General features: G+C 41.0%; 1 protein-coding gene across 4 annotated transcripts in view; it reads right to left on the bottom strand.

Annotated features, from left to right (window-relative positions):
• Positions 1 to 6,527: 6,527 nt before the first annotated feature.
• The window catches only part of ACTR3B (actin related protein 3B), a 28,705-nt gene continuing 17,138 nt past the window's right edge, over positions 6,528 to 18,094 (bottom strand). The window contains exons 9-12 of one of the 4 annotated variants that reach the window (XM_086614320.1): positions 17,056 to 17,148; positions 7,687 to 7,812; positions 7,158 to 7,241; positions 6,528 to 6,664 (exon numbers count right to left, since the gene is read on the bottom strand). In XM_086614320.1, the coding sequence (XP_086470446.1) occupies positions 6,569 to 6,664; positions 7,158 to 7,241; positions 7,687 to 7,812; positions 17,056 to 17,148 (399 nt within the window). In that variant the 3' untranslated portion in view covers positions 6,528 to 6,568. The remainder of the gene's footprint in view (positions 6,665 to 7,157; positions 7,242 to 7,686; positions 7,813 to 17,055; positions 17,149 to 18,094) is intronic. The other 3 variants (XM_086614322.1, XM_086614321.1, XM_086614323.1) reach the window with 3 other exon arrangements.

The raw sequence follows: 18,094 nt of genomic DNA, 5'->3' as shown, positions 1-18,094 counted from the left end.
CAGGTTGGACGAGGCCCTGAGCAACCTGATCTAGTTGGAGATATCCCTGTTCCTTGCAGGGGGGTTGGACTAGATGACCTTTGAAGGTCCCTTCCAGCCCTAACCATTCTATGATTCTATGATTCTCACACTCTCTTCTGGTAAAAGAGATTTCAAAAGTAGGAGAGACCACTTCAACCTGATGAGAACTTTCCTCAATAGTTGTTCCCAGCACAAGGTTGGTACCTTAGAGGCAGGAATCACCTGCTGCATTAAAAAGGCTAAGCCCTGCCAAGTTAGTGAACTCTGAAGGAGGGTAATGTAACATACCTCCCACCAAAATACATCCTGTTTCTGGATCCGAAGTGTCCCAAAAGCACATTGATGCTCCAGAAAAAGGACAAAAATTAGGACAGTCATGCCTAGTATTTCCTAGGGGCTGGCTGTGTCCCTGCTCGTAAACTAGTTCCAGGCACTGTAAGTGACTAGTCCAGATTGGGAGACCCTTATCACCCAGCTGCCAATTCTGGAGCTATTCCGTGGGCCAGGTACGTGTCTGTCACCTCATCAATGTATCTTCTATTTTGTTTTGACTACATCCTTATTGGAACTGACCCAAAGCATCTGTCTCCTGTACCAAACTGCAGATTACCAGTAGAAATAGAATCACAAGCAAAATCTCTCTTTCGCATCTACCTTCAGGTATCTACCACCCGCCAAAGGCAGCGAAATATTTTCCCTTTGTAAAAGCGGCTGCAACTCGTGTCGTTACCCCACAGGGTGCTAGAAAAACAACAGCACAGCAAACTGCTGAGAAATTGCTCGAGATGAATGCAGCCTCCCAGCTAAACTACACTGCTCCTTTATCTACTGATGTACAACAAACATAATACAGCAGCACTTGTTAAAGTGCAGATGCACATGATTGCACAGGCATTACAAACACAAGATCCACATGATGGCAAACTCAAGATGTGTGGTGGCCATCACTCTTAAATACCCTCTATTTTCTGACTTTTGAAACCCACATAAGCTCATTGTTTCCCAGGCAGTCAAAGGGTTAAACACCTCCCATTACTGGTAGCCCTGTCACTTCCTTGCTCTAATTACAGAGAAAGATAAACTAAAAGCGAGGAAAAAAATTCCTTCTCGATTTTCCATATATTCGTTTATAACATAAGATGCCATGTTCGTTCGGAAATGTAAAATATTTAATTTTAGAACGGCTGATGTAACTGGGAAGATATAACAGGCTCCTGGGACCACAAGCAAAACGGCACGAAACTTCAAACTAGACACAGGTAAGAAGCAAAGACTAATAATACAACCCAGTTACGTTCATCAGCTGAACTCGAGAACTTAATGGGAACTTAAAGGGAAGTAGCACTAGAGAAGCAGGAGAGGTGACAAAGAGTCTGCTTAATTATTTACAGGTACTTACGAATCCCATGCCTCTCCCCAGTGACATCTAGCTCTTATTGTTACATATCGGTAAAAAAATGAAAGTCTCTTTTAAGTCCCTAAGGAACGACAACTTGCTCCCTCTTCTTCCCAATTCCACCAGAGGGAAAGTTGAAAAATAATCCAAATGTCCTGATTTAGCTTGACCTCTACTTCAACAATAGCTGAAGGCAGCAGACATTCTCAGACCGGCTCTGGAGCCTTTCATCTGCCTGGCAGGGGAGTGCTGCAGGACACGAATGCATTGCACATACAGCAGACAAAATCTCCTTCCTGAACAATGCGACAAGTGCCGGTACGCGTAAGAAAGCCACCGGCTCACAGGAGCTCCTTGCTGAATGCTGTGAGAACACGGCACGGCAGCTGTTGGACACTTGGTGTTTCCTGAGGCACATCCAAACCGCTGTGCCAGCACCCCCTTACCTTGCACGTGAGCAAGCTGCAGTTTACAGCAGTTACTCTTAAACCATCCATAAAAAACACACAATAGTTTGGCGCAGTTAGGCTAAAGCTTTGAACAGACAGCAGGACCACAGAGGTCGTTCATTTAAACAAAGTCAAGGTAAAAAAAATCCTCAAGTCATTTGGAAGCTAAAGCAGGACAACACTCATCCTTCACCACTTTCCATGGGTATAGTGCAAGGAATTGCATCAGCCCTCCTCCTCAGTGAGCTGCTCCCTCACCACACTGCTTTAGTGGGAACCATCCAAGGTGCCCAGAGTCTGAAATCAGAGGAAAAAAAAATTCCCACCCTAACTTTGAGCCTTTAAGATACAATATCTGTCCTAGAAAACAGACTTTTATAGTCAGTGGAGAGGAGAAAGCGCTTGCATAGGATGCGTCAACTGACTTATTTTAGACACACATCCCAGGATGAGATGATTTGCCCTCAGGATACAATTATGCTACTCTCTCTGAAGCCAAAAGTGACCATGTCAGACATCTGCACCTAAGGATTCGACAGTTATGTCAGAGCAGACAAATGCTAAGATATTGTCTCAGAGGCAGTCACTGGGAAAAGATCAGAAGAAAGCATACAGAAACGACTTGCCCAGAGTGATACAGCGTGGCCAAGACTGACATGATAGGTGGTAGTTAAGAAACAGAAACGATTCCAGAACATTAGAGGATCAGTAACACCAAAGGGAAGTCTTTCCCACTGACTTGAGTCAGGCCCTGAGCATCTACAGGAAAATCATCACACGTGAAACAGTAAGAACAAAAGCGGCCACAGCAGCAAGCTGTGAGCACACACTATTCTACTTCTGTCTCCTGTCATGCACACTCAGCTTGCAGACCAGAAACCTAAGAAGTTGAAAAAATTATATGGACACTCCACTGCCTTCTTTGTGCCCTTCTTCACATTTTGCAAAAATGGCCTTGTTAAAGATCAGCATATGAAAATAAGGTACCCGGTGCCATAGTTTTCCCCGAGTTTTCATTCACTGTAACTACCTGACTGCCACCACGCAGCACTCTGATATTATGCAATGCACTTTTCAACTAAGCAGGAGGCTGCGTATCTCTGCTCAGTATCCCTGGTGGTTTTAAGTAAGCTTTTCACTTGTTCCATTTCCAACGTGTGTTTGGCACAACAGTAATTTTTCCAGATGAGAGAGAACCCAGTGATCATAAAGAATGATTTACAGAAAGATCAGTATTCTTGTTCATGTCAAGACTTCACTAATTGTAGTTAATTGAAAGCACCACACTGAACATACGCACAATGCTCTTCAGGTTCATAAAAGCCTTAAGTGCTTTTAAATACTACTGAAAAAAGGGAAAAGACTCAGAGAATCAGTAGCAGAAAACAATACCTTGCACTTTTAGAGCATTGACTCAAATAAAGTCAAAGCTAATCAAGGCTAAAACACATCACCTGCTAATTGGTTGATGGGGACAGGTAATCCCCTTTTCTAATGGGCATATGGTACCATAAGCCCTACACAAAGCCAGAAGCCTTAATTATAACTACGCAGATCGGACAGAACTTCTTGCTGCAATTGAGCTTACCCACACTTTGACTCCACGCAGTCCCACCACTGAAGCAATGCTGTTGACCTAGATCTTTACAGTGCTTTTCAATAGATTTTCAAGGCATTTCACAAGCCAATAACAACCACAAAAAAAGAACAAACCAGAGGAACTGACTTCACAAGACTCATTAAGCAACAAGCAGCAAAGCTCAAGACCAGTTTAGGTCCAGGTTCACTGTGCCATTCGATAACCTCATAGTTTCACCAAACATGGTGAGTCAATCTAATAGATCATCGCATTCAAGAAAACAGGGTGAGGGGAGTGTTCTGCAAGGTTAGCATGTCAAACCATCTCACAGAAGCATCCTGTAATCACCAGAGCTTGCTCCAAGGACAAAGCAGGACCACAACCTCTTCAACAACAGCTCTTAGAGCAGCAAACTATTACTCTCACCAGGCTCCAGAAATCTGCCCTGATGCGTTAGGTTTAGAGAGAGCACTCCTTAAGAAAGAGAGTGGCAACACAGGTTGCCCAGAGAAGTTGTGGATGTCCCATCTCTGGAAGTGTTCAAGGCCAGGTTGGATGAGGCTTTGGGCAACCTGGTGCAGTGGAGGATTTCCCTGCCCATGGCAGGGGGGTTGGAACGAGATGATCTTTGAGGTCCCTTCCAATCCTAATCATTCTATGATTCTATGATTCTAAATCATGCTTCGCAGAAGAGCACTAGTAAATGTTGGTAAGTGTCTGGAGGAAGACTAGATACCAGCTGGCCCTTCTGGCTTTCGGTCTTGGGTTCAATTTCTTCCTCTGTCCAAGAGGATTCATACCTAATGCACATGCTCCTTTCTCAGGTGAGTGCCCACAACAGCAGGTTAGGGAATCAGTCTTCAACTTGCTGTTCACAGGTCCTCGTGCTTATTCCTTAACTATTGCAAGGAACCCATAAAACATAACTGAAAAGGCAAGCTTACTTGCAAAGAAGCTTAAATTAGCCCAACAGTAGTCAGCAAGAGAGAAGAAAAGGGGCTAAAACTCAGTTGCATTTGTCCTCTGTCACAACTTGAATTTTTTTCCACCCAATGACTATTTTAAACTCCTGTGGTCTGTAGCATGTATGATAGGTAGGGTCAGTCGTCCCAAAAGTTGAAGAACAAGAGAACTCAGCTGCAGGACATTTGAACATCCATTAATTTTCTTACTATCAAGTGTGAGTTTTTTAATGAAAAGTGAACATGAGCACATTTCCTCATTTGTTTTCAAAGTGAGTCTTGCTTGATTTTTAAAAGAAGTTTTTTGTTTCCTCAGAAAAACCTCAACAAACCACAAGTGCCCATGCCTTATGTCAGAAGCGCGGAGCAACTGTCGACTCTAAGATATCTCAACACCTGGCTAAAACTGGTTGCAGGCCACACGTAACTGCCACATCCTCAGCATTCCCTATTTTGTAACACCAAGCGAGAGTGCCAGTGTTTCAGCACACACTTGCTCAGTGTACTGAATGTATAAATCTTCCTCTGAAGCTTGACTCTAGCCACGTTGTGCCCACGGTTCTGGATTCTGCTCTACAGGCCAAAACCCCAAGTAGCCAGCAGTGCAGCAACAAAATAAAACCACACATTTAAACACAGACAAGATGATGGAACAAGCTGAAACAGTACACGTTCTATTAGATTACCCATTTCTTTCTTAGTGAGCAAAGTAAGCTTCAATGTGTTTCTCCTGAGAGCTGAGCTCTAAGTTCAAAAGCATTCGAAACCAGGCTTGAGGCGTGGAGTCCCATTTTGTTTAATTTCTAATTTATGCTGAACAAATAATTGGTTGGTCGCAATCCCTCCATGCCAGTTAAAACCAGACTGATGTGTCTTGCAAAATTCTTACTGGGCTACACAAACTGTTACAAAGCCTCTGCTGCCAGAGATCAGACAAAATCAGTACAGACAGAATAAGTAGGGTTTCCTACCTTATTTAGATTTAAAACATAGAACAACCAACACTGTGTTCACAACAAGAACATGTGCCCATAATAGGGTAGTTAAACCCTGGAACAGGTTGCCCAGAGATATTAAGGAACCTCTGTTCACAGAGATCCTTGAAATTTGACTGGCCCTGAGCAACCAGATCTGACATTGAAGTGAGCCCTGCACTGAGCAGGACTCTGGACCAGAAATCTCCAGAGGTCCCTTCCAATTTCAGTGTTAATATGATTCCAGGCACATTGACGTACAAATATAAAGCTAACCTTGTGAGATAAAGCAGAGGAGTACATAAATCAGGACTACCACAAACATTCATAAAGATGTTAACAGCTTTTATTTCACCGGTGCAAGGCCCGTGTGTCACCCACCACTCACCAACATCAAAACAAAACATCATCTTCTATAAAACAGTTTCAGAAAATTCAAAACAAAGTTAACAGTGGCTATAATAAACTTCATACAATACTGCAAATCACTTAGTTTGTGTCATCCAAACAAGAACAAATCAGTTTCTAGCATACATGGCTTTTTTTTTTTCCTCAAAAAAAAAGTACCAGCACAACTCCAATACATGCCTCACACCTGGAAATGCGTAACATCACTCCATGACATTGATAGCTGTTCGTGCTTAGAACTAGTCATCAATTCACCCTACCAATATCATAAAATACAAAATGATATGAAAAAACCTACATTTACAAAGTACAGTCCCAATCCTGCAATCTAATCCTTTTGGGCAGGTACCTGCATCCATTCCAACTCCGCCGAAGGCAATGTGGTATTTAGTGCTCCATTGCTAAAGATTTGATTGCAGAATCAGGGCACAAGTGGGAAAGGTTAAAATCTTTCCACAAGCAGTAAAACACTGCCTTATTCTTCTAGGTTCAGTTTCAGTAGTATTTGCACAACCTCCTAAACTGAGACTTACCTATTTTCAATTACCTCACGTTTAGGAAGAAAGAAGGATAGGCTTTAAAGCAGCCAGCAGAGAAATGGCTTTTACTGAAATGACGCGGGGCTGTAAGTTGTGCTTTAGTGCACGGTGGTGATCCAAATGTTTCCAAGAGATAACCGTGTCCTGCTTCAGTATTTACAGTATCTGCTGCCTTCCTCCGCTTTACATGAGTTTCTTCATCAGCAAGATATCAGAGATCTTGTTCCCGTTAGATGAGCATTATGACATGACTCCAAAAACAGGATTATGACGACAAATACTAGGGCCATACTCTTCATAGTCTTTCTTGGTGTGACATACTTGGAAAAACTCTGGCTATGAAAATATAAAACAAATCTCCTTAAAAGCACAAAAAATGACAAATAAACGAATGCCTTAACATTTTTGTAGATTGATGCTTTATGAGGGGGTATTACATTTTTGAAATAGAATAAACTAGAAATATTAGGATATGAATACAATTAATCCGGTTTAAGACCATTGATTTGGATCCTGTATTCCTTAAATCCTAACTCATCTCTAGTGCTGACTTCAAGAATAAAGGGACTATACTGCCACTATCACATAGAAACTACTTCACAATTATGTCAAATCAAGATATCCTCACTAAAGTAAAGCTCCCACTTGTCCTGTACAAATTTTACTGACATAAAAATTGTGTAAGGATTCCAGAATGTGACACAGTTTAGGCTGTCATAACGAAAAGGTTTAAAACTTAGTGCTCAGATCAAATACGGCCAGAAGACAATATGCAATCAAAAAAAACCAACAAAAACCACACCTCAGAACAATTTTTATAAAGACTTACTGTTGAAGCCAGCATGGAACCGCCAAACCAAACTGCGTAACGCTGCATGTGATGCGTTATCACTTGAACTTCAACTGGTTTAGGCTAAGAAAAACAGTTTGTATTTAGTTGGTTTACATTTTTTGGCAAGATCCTTACAAACTGAAAACACTCAGACCCAAACATCTTCACCTCTCCATTCACATCACTATCTCACACCTATTACTGAGTCTGCCATGTTCCCTAGGAGACCAAGTCATAAAACTTTGTGATTAGTATGCTGAACGACGCGACAGTCAAATCCCTCCTGCCTACTGCTAAGATCATGTATCTCCTAGAAGAGGAACCAGAATTGCCCTTAAAGGCTGCTCACAGTAACTTTAAGATTCCTGTAAAGACAAGTCATACATTGCAAGGCTACCAACATGTTTAACAACACACACATATATACTACTCGTTTTACAACAATGCATTTTCACTAACGAGGTGAAAATTTTGAACTTTATTTCTTACTACTTATGGAATCAATGTACTTAAATTCCTTACTTACTTTTATCCGACCACCACTGAGCTCCTCACTAAGTCGCAATCTCGCATCCACGACTCTCTTCAAATCCCTTTGCAGTCGTCGTCCAAAGTCCCTGAACATTGTGGATCCTCCTGAGAGGACCACATTCTGTACAGAAATGAAAGACACAACCTTTAAATGAATCTTCAATCGAGTTTCCCAAAAGCCAACACTGCAGAGGTGACTGTTTGGATCTTAACATCATTAGGAAGCTGACACAGAACACCTTAAGCATTGTTCTATTTTCATAAGAGGTCCATGATCCCCTACTTTCTCCCCCACTTCTAAAGAAGAGTTTTACACAGAGTACGTTACTAAATAGTGAGCTAACATCCTACATGTGCAGAGCAACAGAAATAAAATACTACATCAAAAAAAGTTTCCCAGGGATGCTCATAGTAAGCAGTCTTAGCCCTGATACCAGCTAAGGCTCTAGCCTCATCATATTACTCTTAGTGTCTTTCCAAAAGCTGTAAAGTTATCTAGAACTCTTTTTTTTCATTATTTTAAGAGTTAAACTTCTAACCATAGCAACCAGTAAGTCCAATGATTCTTCAAAAAGGTACCACACCTCCAAAGAGGACTACAGTACAGGGAAAGGTAAAATGCATTTCACTTATCTATATGTGCTCGTCTGGTATTACTTAGTTATCAGAGCAGAATCAAAAGCTGCTTAGCCTGGACTTGTACCTGGATTTTAAACAGGTGTTTTAGAATGTCACATCCTTAATTCTGATAATATTGCAGGATCATAGACTAACACAGAAGTAATTCTAAAGGTGGAGGGATTCAAAACAGGAACCCTAGACTATAACATTGGTGGCAGCACAAATGCATTTCACAATCAGAAAACGTGAACTCTATGCAACAAAACTGCATGTGTGCCCTTGCATAGTGCTACAACTGCAAACCAAAGTGTCAATTAGAGCTTACTAAAACCATTCACATGCCTTAGACACATGTTCACAAGGAACTCAGCTGAGATCAAGAGTTCATTACACACAGGTCAAAGGAGCATCTCTCAATAAAAGTATTTGACACTGCAGACCAAGACTGTGCATGTAATGACAGAATCCCTGAACCATCATTTTCAGCCAGGAAGCCGGCACACAGATCTGAAGAGTCAGACGTGCATAATAAGTGTTCACACTTGCAGGGTGCAGAAGTAACTGCTTGGATTTTAAGCAACAGATAACAAGGAAAATCTTGTTTGTAACTTGTGAAGTGAGAAGGAAGCTGTTAGTTTATTCATTAAAAAAAAATATCTTTGCACATCGTAAAAACCATTACAGTAGGAAAAACTCATTTCTTCACAGCTTCAGATTATCTACAGTATAAAAGAGCACATAAGAGGGCAGGTGTACTTAAAAGAAAAGCGTGCATCCCCATAACATTATTGAAACATTTCCCAAAAGAAAGACGAGGACAGAGAAGAGGAAAGGAGTCATGTATGTAAGCAGGTCTCAGAAACCACAGTTGGTCCTAAAACTAAAGCAGGAGGGAGATTCCCCCTGCTCCCCCCATACACAAGAACATCTCTGCCCCTGCCTCAAAGCGGTCACGCACTCCACATGGGAAAACGAAATTGCTAATAGGGGAAGAAAAGACAACAACTAACCTGAGTGATGAAATAGCAATTAAAAAGATGCCATCAGAAAATACTACCTGGAGATAATGAAGTTGGCAAAGACGGTGAAAGCCATAATTCTATTCAAAGCAAATTAAACTTCAAGTATACTCCATAAAGTGGACAATGCTACCACTAAAAATAGATTTCAGAATACACCTGAGAATCATCATCTGAATACATCCGAGAACAACTCATGCAACTACAGAGATAGTAGTAACATTGGGAGGAGGTTTTATCATTCCAAGGTTAGAAGCTAAGAGTTACATCTCCCTCCAATTATGATTATTCAAGTACTTCTACACACTGAAAGAAATTTAACAGTAATACCAGCCAAGGAGGACAGAAGAACTAGGGGATACCTGTTGAAAAGGTGAGTCATCCCATTATCACATATCTGGACAAGGCAGGCCTAGCAGAATTTTGGATATAGGTAACTAGGTGACATCAACTGCCATTGCAAGATGGTTAATTATACAGTTAGAGTTGCCCTGCTCCCTGCACTTCTTGTCAGCACTAAACCAAATCTGTGATAAATCTTCAGCAGAACACTGCTCACGTACAGCTTCAGTAAGTTATCAAAACTCAGCAGGTCAGAAGCCAGGTAGTCCTCACTCACGATGAAAGCAGAATCCATACACATTCCCCACCCCTCAAACAACACACCCATCACTTACAAAGGACACAATGAAGGTGAGAAAACACTGTAAAAAAACCCACAACCAACCAAACAAAAAACCCACAAAAAACCACAACCCAACAACCACCAAAAAACAATGAAGAAACCACCTCCCACAGCAAACACCTTCCCTGGAATAACCGAGTGTAACACAACACAGTAATTTCAGTACATACGTAATTAAAAACATAACGATAAAGCATGCTAAATATGTCTGTAGAGCAAGCCTACTAGTGATGTTTGGATTTTCGGCCTGCCTGGGAATTCGCTGGCCTCCCAGAAAGAGACATCAAGGAAGTTAGGATTTAAGTACCTGTTTCCAGCTGATTCCTTTAAACAAGATTTCTTCTGATCTTACTCTGCTCTCACACACTTCAGCGGGTTTAACAGCTCTAAGCAGACCACAGGTTTCACAGCTAACACTGATTATCATACCACCTGACAGAAAGAAGCTCCAGCTGATTTTTACTTTCATAGCTAACTGGTTGAAAATCTGTTTCAAAAGAATGTATTCCCTTAGAAGAGAGGGCTGAAGATCTTCCACACACCTGATAAAGCTAACCACAAGTAAATAATGAAATAGGCCATTTTTGGAAGGAACACAGGCAGTGAACACTAATCATCTCAGAGGGCTGGCAAAATTTTCTCACTTCTCATCCATACCCTTTGCACTCTAGGATATTGAGTGTCTCTCCATACCATTTCTGGTACTATGCTTGTACCGTGCAATGCTGCAGAGATATGAAGCCACCTAACAACACAACCCAGTCACTGTAACAGAAATCTCTACCGAAATAAAGTCTACATAAAAATTCCAAAAGGTTAAACTAACTTCTGCAGAACTCAATGCCATCAAACACAAGGCGCTAAACTAGTTTGTGCATCTTCCTACTGCACTTTGTAACGTGGTACAAGCACACTCTCAGCTGGACACTTCGGACTTTGCAGCAAACTGAGAAGTATCCACTGCTTTTCTGGTAAATACAAACTTCAACAACACATCCTGCTTTCCCCTCCTTCCAACCATAAAAAAAAAAACCCTAACATGACACAATCATACCACCAGGGACATGTTGTAAGAGCAATATATTACTGTTATTAAAAATTATTATGGGTAAAAACTGGAAGGTTCACAAGCTGAAGCCAAGCACTTCATGAGCAAGAGAATCAATTAAGCTACATGCCTCTTAATTTAGTTAAAGCAGGGCAGTATTTGCCAGCATTGTATGGAAAGTATAAGGAGAAATATACATACCAACCAACAAATATATTACAAAAAAAAGTAAATGTATTGCAAGAAACACTTTTTTATATAAGTTTGACTTTTAATGATGAAGAAACAATTTCTGTTTCTTTAAAATCACTCTTTTCAATGTTCATTTAACAGTTCAAGTAATAGCAGAAGATTTCAGCATGACTTACAGTCGTGCTGTTCCACAGAAAAATGCCTGCACTCGGACACAAAAGTAACCACAAAACACTGCAGATGTACTGAGCTACCATCAAAGCAGCCAGCACAGGCAACGTTATAGATTTAATTACAGCTGTGACAGGAATAAACAGGGCTTCTCCTCAGTACTCCTGTGCCACGCTAACAGCTTTAATCAGTTGGGGCTTCCACGTGAGGTAGCAGGAATACCTTTCCTTCCTTACGGTCCTATCATCAGTGCCAAGAGGATGAGATCTAGCGGATTGGCAGCCTCTCCATAGAGCCTCCCCACTCTGCACGTCGCAACTAACAGCAAACACCATCATTTTGCTGAAGCACAGATAAGCAAAAGTCAGATGAATATTATCGAGTCTCCTGCTTGAGGACCCCTACACCTCCAGAGAGGCCAGGCAAGCACGGGGTTGATACAGCGAATAATCTGGGCACCATCCCAGCCCGTATTTCCCGGTGCAGCGGCGACCGGCCACGGCACAGCAGTCTGCGAGCGCCACCTGCACACCGCGCAGCGCACCGGGAACCTCCTCTCACACTGAGATTTAGTTACCACAAATGCCCTCTCCCAGTAGGGTTTTTTGCCCCTCCATCCTTCACAATGAGACAAGACAATCGGATAAAATCCTATTCCACTGCCGCTCCCGTTCCCTGCTCTTCCACCTCCGTCTCTGCTGCAGCTGATGTGAGGTTCTCTCGAAAGGGCGTTAGAAGCTTATTCCAGAGACACCTGGTCCCGAGGCATTCAATAACCCCACACAAGGACTACTGCTCCTGTCCTAGAGGAGCTGCACTCTGCACCTCTACATCCCCTTTCCTAAAGGAACACTGTGGACTTCATCAGCACTCATCAACAAATCCAGATCACATTCCAGTTAGGAAAATTTTTATTTTAAAACACAGTCAGCAGCTAAAACCTCCAAATATTACAGAGCACTAAATCATCGGTCATTCCTGAACTACTGATTTATATTTCACTGTCTCTGGTTTCCTCATACCAGAGCCCATAGTGCCAGGTGCTGTACAAAGAAAGCACCAAGAGATCTACCTACTCACCTGCAATGCCCAGTAGCCTTTTGGGACTAAAAGACACTAGTACAATACACATGACTGAAGATGAATCCCAGGTATTTTAAAGGATCCGGACATGGACCTGTTGGAGCAGGTCCAGAGGAGGGCCACAAAGATCATTAGAGGGCCCCTCTCCTATGAAGACAGGCTGAGAGAGTTGGGGCTGTTCAGCCTGGAGAAACGAAGGCTCCGGGGAGACCTTCTAGCAGCCTTCCAGTACTTAAAAGGGCTCTACAAGAGAGCTGGAGAGGGACTTTCGACAAAGGCATGTAATAACAGGACAAGAGGCAATGGCTTTAAACTGAAAGAGGGCAGATTTAGATTAGATCTAAGGAAGAAATTCTTCCCTCTGAGGGGTGAGGCACTGGAGCAGGTTGTCCAGAGAGGTGGTAGATGCCCCATCTCTGGAAGTGTTCAAGGTCAAGTTGGACATGGTTCTGAACAACCTGATCTAGTGGAAGGTGTCTCTGCCCATGGCTGGGGGTTTGGAACTAGATGATCTTTAAGGTCTCTTCCAACCCAAACCATTCTACGATGTTAGGGGATCTTTACCAGTCCTTTAGCATCCTGCACCCCAGACCTCTCCAGGCTTTGAGGACAGTTCGTTATGAGACGGGCAGCCAACAGTTTAACCTTCCATGACAACGCTAATACAAGCACATTCCAAATCTTAAGTGTATTAGCAAGCTAAAGTTCACTTTTCTCCACAATACTTGCACACTCAGCTAAAAAGTTACCTTCTCTAAGGAAAAAAGTCAATATCTTTAAAATCCTGTCTCCATGCTCCTTCATTTCCACTGAAAACCAGGATGATTTATCCAAAATAAACTACCACACTTGCCTGTATGTTACAGTCACCACCTCACGCAATGTTTTCAGCTTGAGAAGTTAGCTTAAAACTTTGAGGTCAAGGATGTTACAACTTGATCCATCATGATTTGAATCATGAATGTTTAAACGTGCTTGGCTAGGATATTTCAGAGCTAGAAGCTGAATTTTCTGACAGAATTTACCTGGTTTCAGATGTCACTTACTTTAAATTCTTTCATTCATACACTTGTGCCAAAAAACACAGCAGAGAAAAGCTGAAAGAAATCAATTGTTAGGACAGCCAAGGACCCTACACTTATATCTTCTTTCTACTGGGAGAAGGCACAGACCTCAGAATTGTCAATACTATTCTCATCTCCTGCTACCATCTGAACTCTGGAAGTATCTAGAGAGACTCAGAATGGCGAGAGACTTGGGATGGAAAAAAAGGAAGATGAATTAGAGTGTGTAGGAAATGTGACAGATTCTGAACCTGTTACCAACAAAATATACTGTTTATTATAATATCAAGCTGTTTTTAGAACTTCTGAAAGCCCTTTGTCCAACCTTTAAAGTTATAACTATATTCACTAGGCAGCTGTTAAATTCAGCTACTTTTTTTTGATGCTAAGTGCCAAAACTCATGTCCTAACTGACAAATGATAGGACAAGTTTCACAGCATTTCCAGGTTAAAAAGAGATTTTTTTTAAAATAGCAACTAGTATTGAAAACATCTAACACTACCATTTGTTGTGGCTATACCACAGAGCAGATGTTTCCCACTGATGCAAACCGGGCGCACACTAGTTACACTACATTTAGTTGAATCATAGAATGGCATAGGCTGGAAGGGATCTTAGAGATCATCTAATCCAACCTCCCTGTCATGGGCAGGGACGCCTCTCAACTAGATCAGGCTACTCAAGGCTCTGTCCAACCTGGCCTTGAACACCTCCAGGGAGGGGGCATCCACAACTTCTCTGGGCAATTTATTCCAAAGTCTTACCACCCTCGTACTGAAGAATTTTTTCCTAAGATCTAATCTAAATCTTTTCTCCTTCAACTTAAACCCATTTCCCCTTGTCCTATCAGTGGACACTGTTGTAAAAAGTCCCTCCCCAGCCTTCCTGTAGGTTCCCTGCAGGTATTGGAAGGCAGTTATTAGGTCCCCCCAAAGTCTTCTCATGAGCATGCTCATAGTAACCTGAAAGCTGGGGGAAGGACCGCGTTTTTCTGTGGATCATAGTCCCCATCGTGCTACTGCTCTCTCTCCCTCTAATTTCTCTGCATTTCTGTGGTATCACTTATACTATGTATTGATATAAAGATGACATAAATACAAGAAAAGGTTGAGGAATAGTATTTTAAGAAAAAAGGAAGCCAAATAATTCTCCAGAAATTAGAACTACATGAACTATACACCGTTCTTCCCAAAGAATGCCAAGAGCAACATCATGTCTCACTGAGCCCCACAAAAGCATGATCGTATTTCTAGCTGTGTGCAGGATGGGTCATTTCTCAATAGAATTCAACACACAAGGATGATCAACATAGCAAGAATACTGGATTATTTCAGTCATGTGGTAACGTCCAAAATTACTCCTCTATCATTTCACTCATTTTAAGTTTCTGCTTTCTGAAGATTTAAAAAACAACAACAAAAAAAAATCCACCTTTTTTCTTCAAATTTCTACATAAGTCCCCTGGTTCCAAACCCAGCAGTCTACCTGTCTTCTTCCATTTTAGCAGAAAGCAGCTCATCCCAAGCAACCCAAAACTCTCAACTCTGTTAGATACAGAGAGACATGGAACAAGAATATAAATCAATTCCTCCAAGCAATCCCATTAAGATGGCGTCATGATGGAAATTGAGTGCATTGCTGGCAACCGTTATACAATTAAAAAGGCTTCATCACATGTGAAACAACGTTTGTGCGCGGTATTGAACAGCTACATACTAGGGGACCTGGCTGAAAAAGTCAGTCTTATGAAGGTCCTGCTGGTCCGAACATCAACGTAAGGTAAAATAACTGGCCTCATAAAAGAGATATTGATCAGATGGGGGCACAGCGATACTGGCAAGAAAACTAGAAAAGAGAATTACCACAGGACATCAAAAGATGGGTTGTGAAACAATGCTTCAAAGGCTACATACCATATATAATCTGCAAGAAAGGTCCTTGCAGGTATTTTCTGCATGAACACTGAGGAAGAATGCAAATACATCTGATGGAAATCCAGCTCCAAAGCACAAGGCCTTGGCTGGCCACCACGCAGCACTGTGGGCAGATGAAAGTGATAAACCACAGAAACTAAGAGAAAGAATGAGCGGATTTCTACACCTATACACTGTTTTAAACCATGAGAACAGAGACGCTCATCCCTTTGCAGTGGCCCTCCTTGAAGAAGATAGCAACTATTAGCATTAATAACTACTGACATCTATCACTACACTCAATAGGTAATTGCGAAATTTTAATTAAGCAAGTATAATAAAAAACAGAAAATGGAAAAACAAAGTCTTAATCAGTGGCAAGCCAAGGGAAAGTTATTTGCCTACTGATTACAATGAGGAAAGAGTAAACCTCAATTTTCAAATACGATTTTCCGGAAGCCAGGACTAATTGTTTCTCTATCAAGCAAGGAAGCTATTGCTCTATGGGAACTTCAGTCTTTCACAAAAAAAGCACAGACCCTACACAACCAGACACTAAGAGCTTCCTAAAACCTCTGCAACATATCTAAGCTTGAAACCATTGAAGACATCTACATAAAATTCACTCCACATATGAGTTTAAGTAAATTTCCTGTTTTAACCTGCTCCACAGGTTTGCTCTTGAACTATGTCTCATTCTAGATTACAGAGTGTATTTACAAGACAAGAAAAACAGACTGTAAAATTTCAAGTTATGGATTACTCTGAGATATGACTTAGTAGGAATTCAACTCATTCTATTAGGTGAGGAAAACTACCACCTTTTACATGAGCAAACCTCTCCATGCTATTACTTTATGCTGTTATTTCCAAAAGGGCATTGCTGCTTCACAAGCAGAAAACAACCAGGAAGCACAGGATGTGCTGCCAATACAGAGAGCACTTGCCATAGGCTATGCCTGTCAGTTACTTCCTTTTCATTTCTTAAAGAATCAGTGACTGAAAGTACTCTCTCAGCTATACCTTGGGCAAGTTTAAGCAGGCCTAACTATTGTCTCCTCAAAGATTTTAAGTCTTCAAGTACTTTAATACTGGGTTCAGCACCTGGCTAAAACCGCAGACAGTGGACAGATATAAGTCAAGACTATGAAAAAAAAAAAGTATGCATTTGAAACCACTGCTTAATAAAGCAGGAGGTGGAGGGGAGTGAGAGAGGTGAGACCATGATGCAACCTTTAAAACGGGCAAAAGCCAAAGACCTTCATGCACAAGAATTCACATTACAAATATCAGATACAAATAACATCCCTCTGTCCTCAGGGACAATACTTACCTATGTATCAAGCCACTGTTACAGATAACTCTTCTTTCAAAAATGAAAAGCAGCAAATATCAAGTACTCCTCATTCAGAAGTGGCACTTTGTTTAACTTGAACTTTATTTCTATTCAAAGTTGACATTTGTCATAGGGGGGGAAGTGGTAGCTACGTATGTGCTTCATGAGGATGATATGTTGATGTTTAGTCTTCAAATAAATTAACTTAATCTTACAACAGGAAGACCATACCTTATATAACGGACGCCGGACATCAATGGGACAGTTCTGTATAACTTCATCAACTACATCCGAAATGGATTCCATAAAATCAGGATTAGCAAACTAAAATGAAATAGAATAGGTATTAGATTTTTTGTCTCAAGAACGGAGAAACAAAAAGGTAGAAGTGAGACTGTAGAGAGGTTTTGTAATAGCACTTTTAAAGGAGGTGGGCAGGAATCAAAGTCAGTATTACTCCTGCTCACCACTTACTCTACATTATAACAAACTCACTTCTGTACAAGGGAAACAAGAATTCCTTTTTCTGCTGAGAAATTCAGATTCTCTTCCTTGGTCATAAATTCACTGTTTACAATTTATGCACTATGGAACTACTACTGCACGTGACACGATTTTGAGTTCTCCTGCGATATTAAACATACTGTCACTGCGAGATGTGGTCCTGTCTTTCCTTTTAAGTGAAATCAAAAATATCAGCAAGCAAACTGGAATGTTTCCCTGAAAAAAAAATTTTAAACCCTATTAAAATACCAGTGTTAAATTCCCAACAAAAAGCCAGATTTTTTCCAAGCACACAATATCTCTAATATTTAAAAAGACATACTCTAAGTGAGTGGAAGTCCCCATCAAGGCTAACATCAATACACTGCGAATGTAAATTTCTGCATTTATAAATACTAGAGAGTCAGAGTTGCTGATGCTAGAAAACATTCTTGAACTAGTGGCAATTTTCCACTTAAAACTTAACATGAGCTTTAAAAAAACCCACCACCACCACACACTTCATAGCCTAGATTTTGCCCTTTCAGAGATTAAACTTTGAGAAATTAAATGAATGATCGATAGATAATAATATATTATTATAGATATATTATTATGCAGCTTTAAAACTTTCCCAAAGGTGTAGAAACCATTTGGGATTTACATCCTAAACAAGATGAAGTATCTAACTGGATGAATGACAAAAGCCAAAACACAACATGTATACATCGAACTGAAAGAGAAATTAGCGAAGGAAGTTGGCTTGGAGACCAGGAGCCATAAGAAT

This window comes from Tauraco erythrolophus, chromosome 7 (genome assembly GCF_009769465.1).
Source record: "Tauraco erythrolophus isolate bTauEry1 chromosome 7, bTauEry1.pri, whole genome shotgun sequence".
In the NCBI taxonomy this organism is placed as follows: Eukaryota; Metazoa; Chordata; class Aves; order Musophagiformes; family Musophagidae; genus Tauraco; species Tauraco erythrolophus.
Note: the sequence above shows the minus strand (reverse complement) of the source record. Positions and strands in the feature narration are given on the sequence as shown.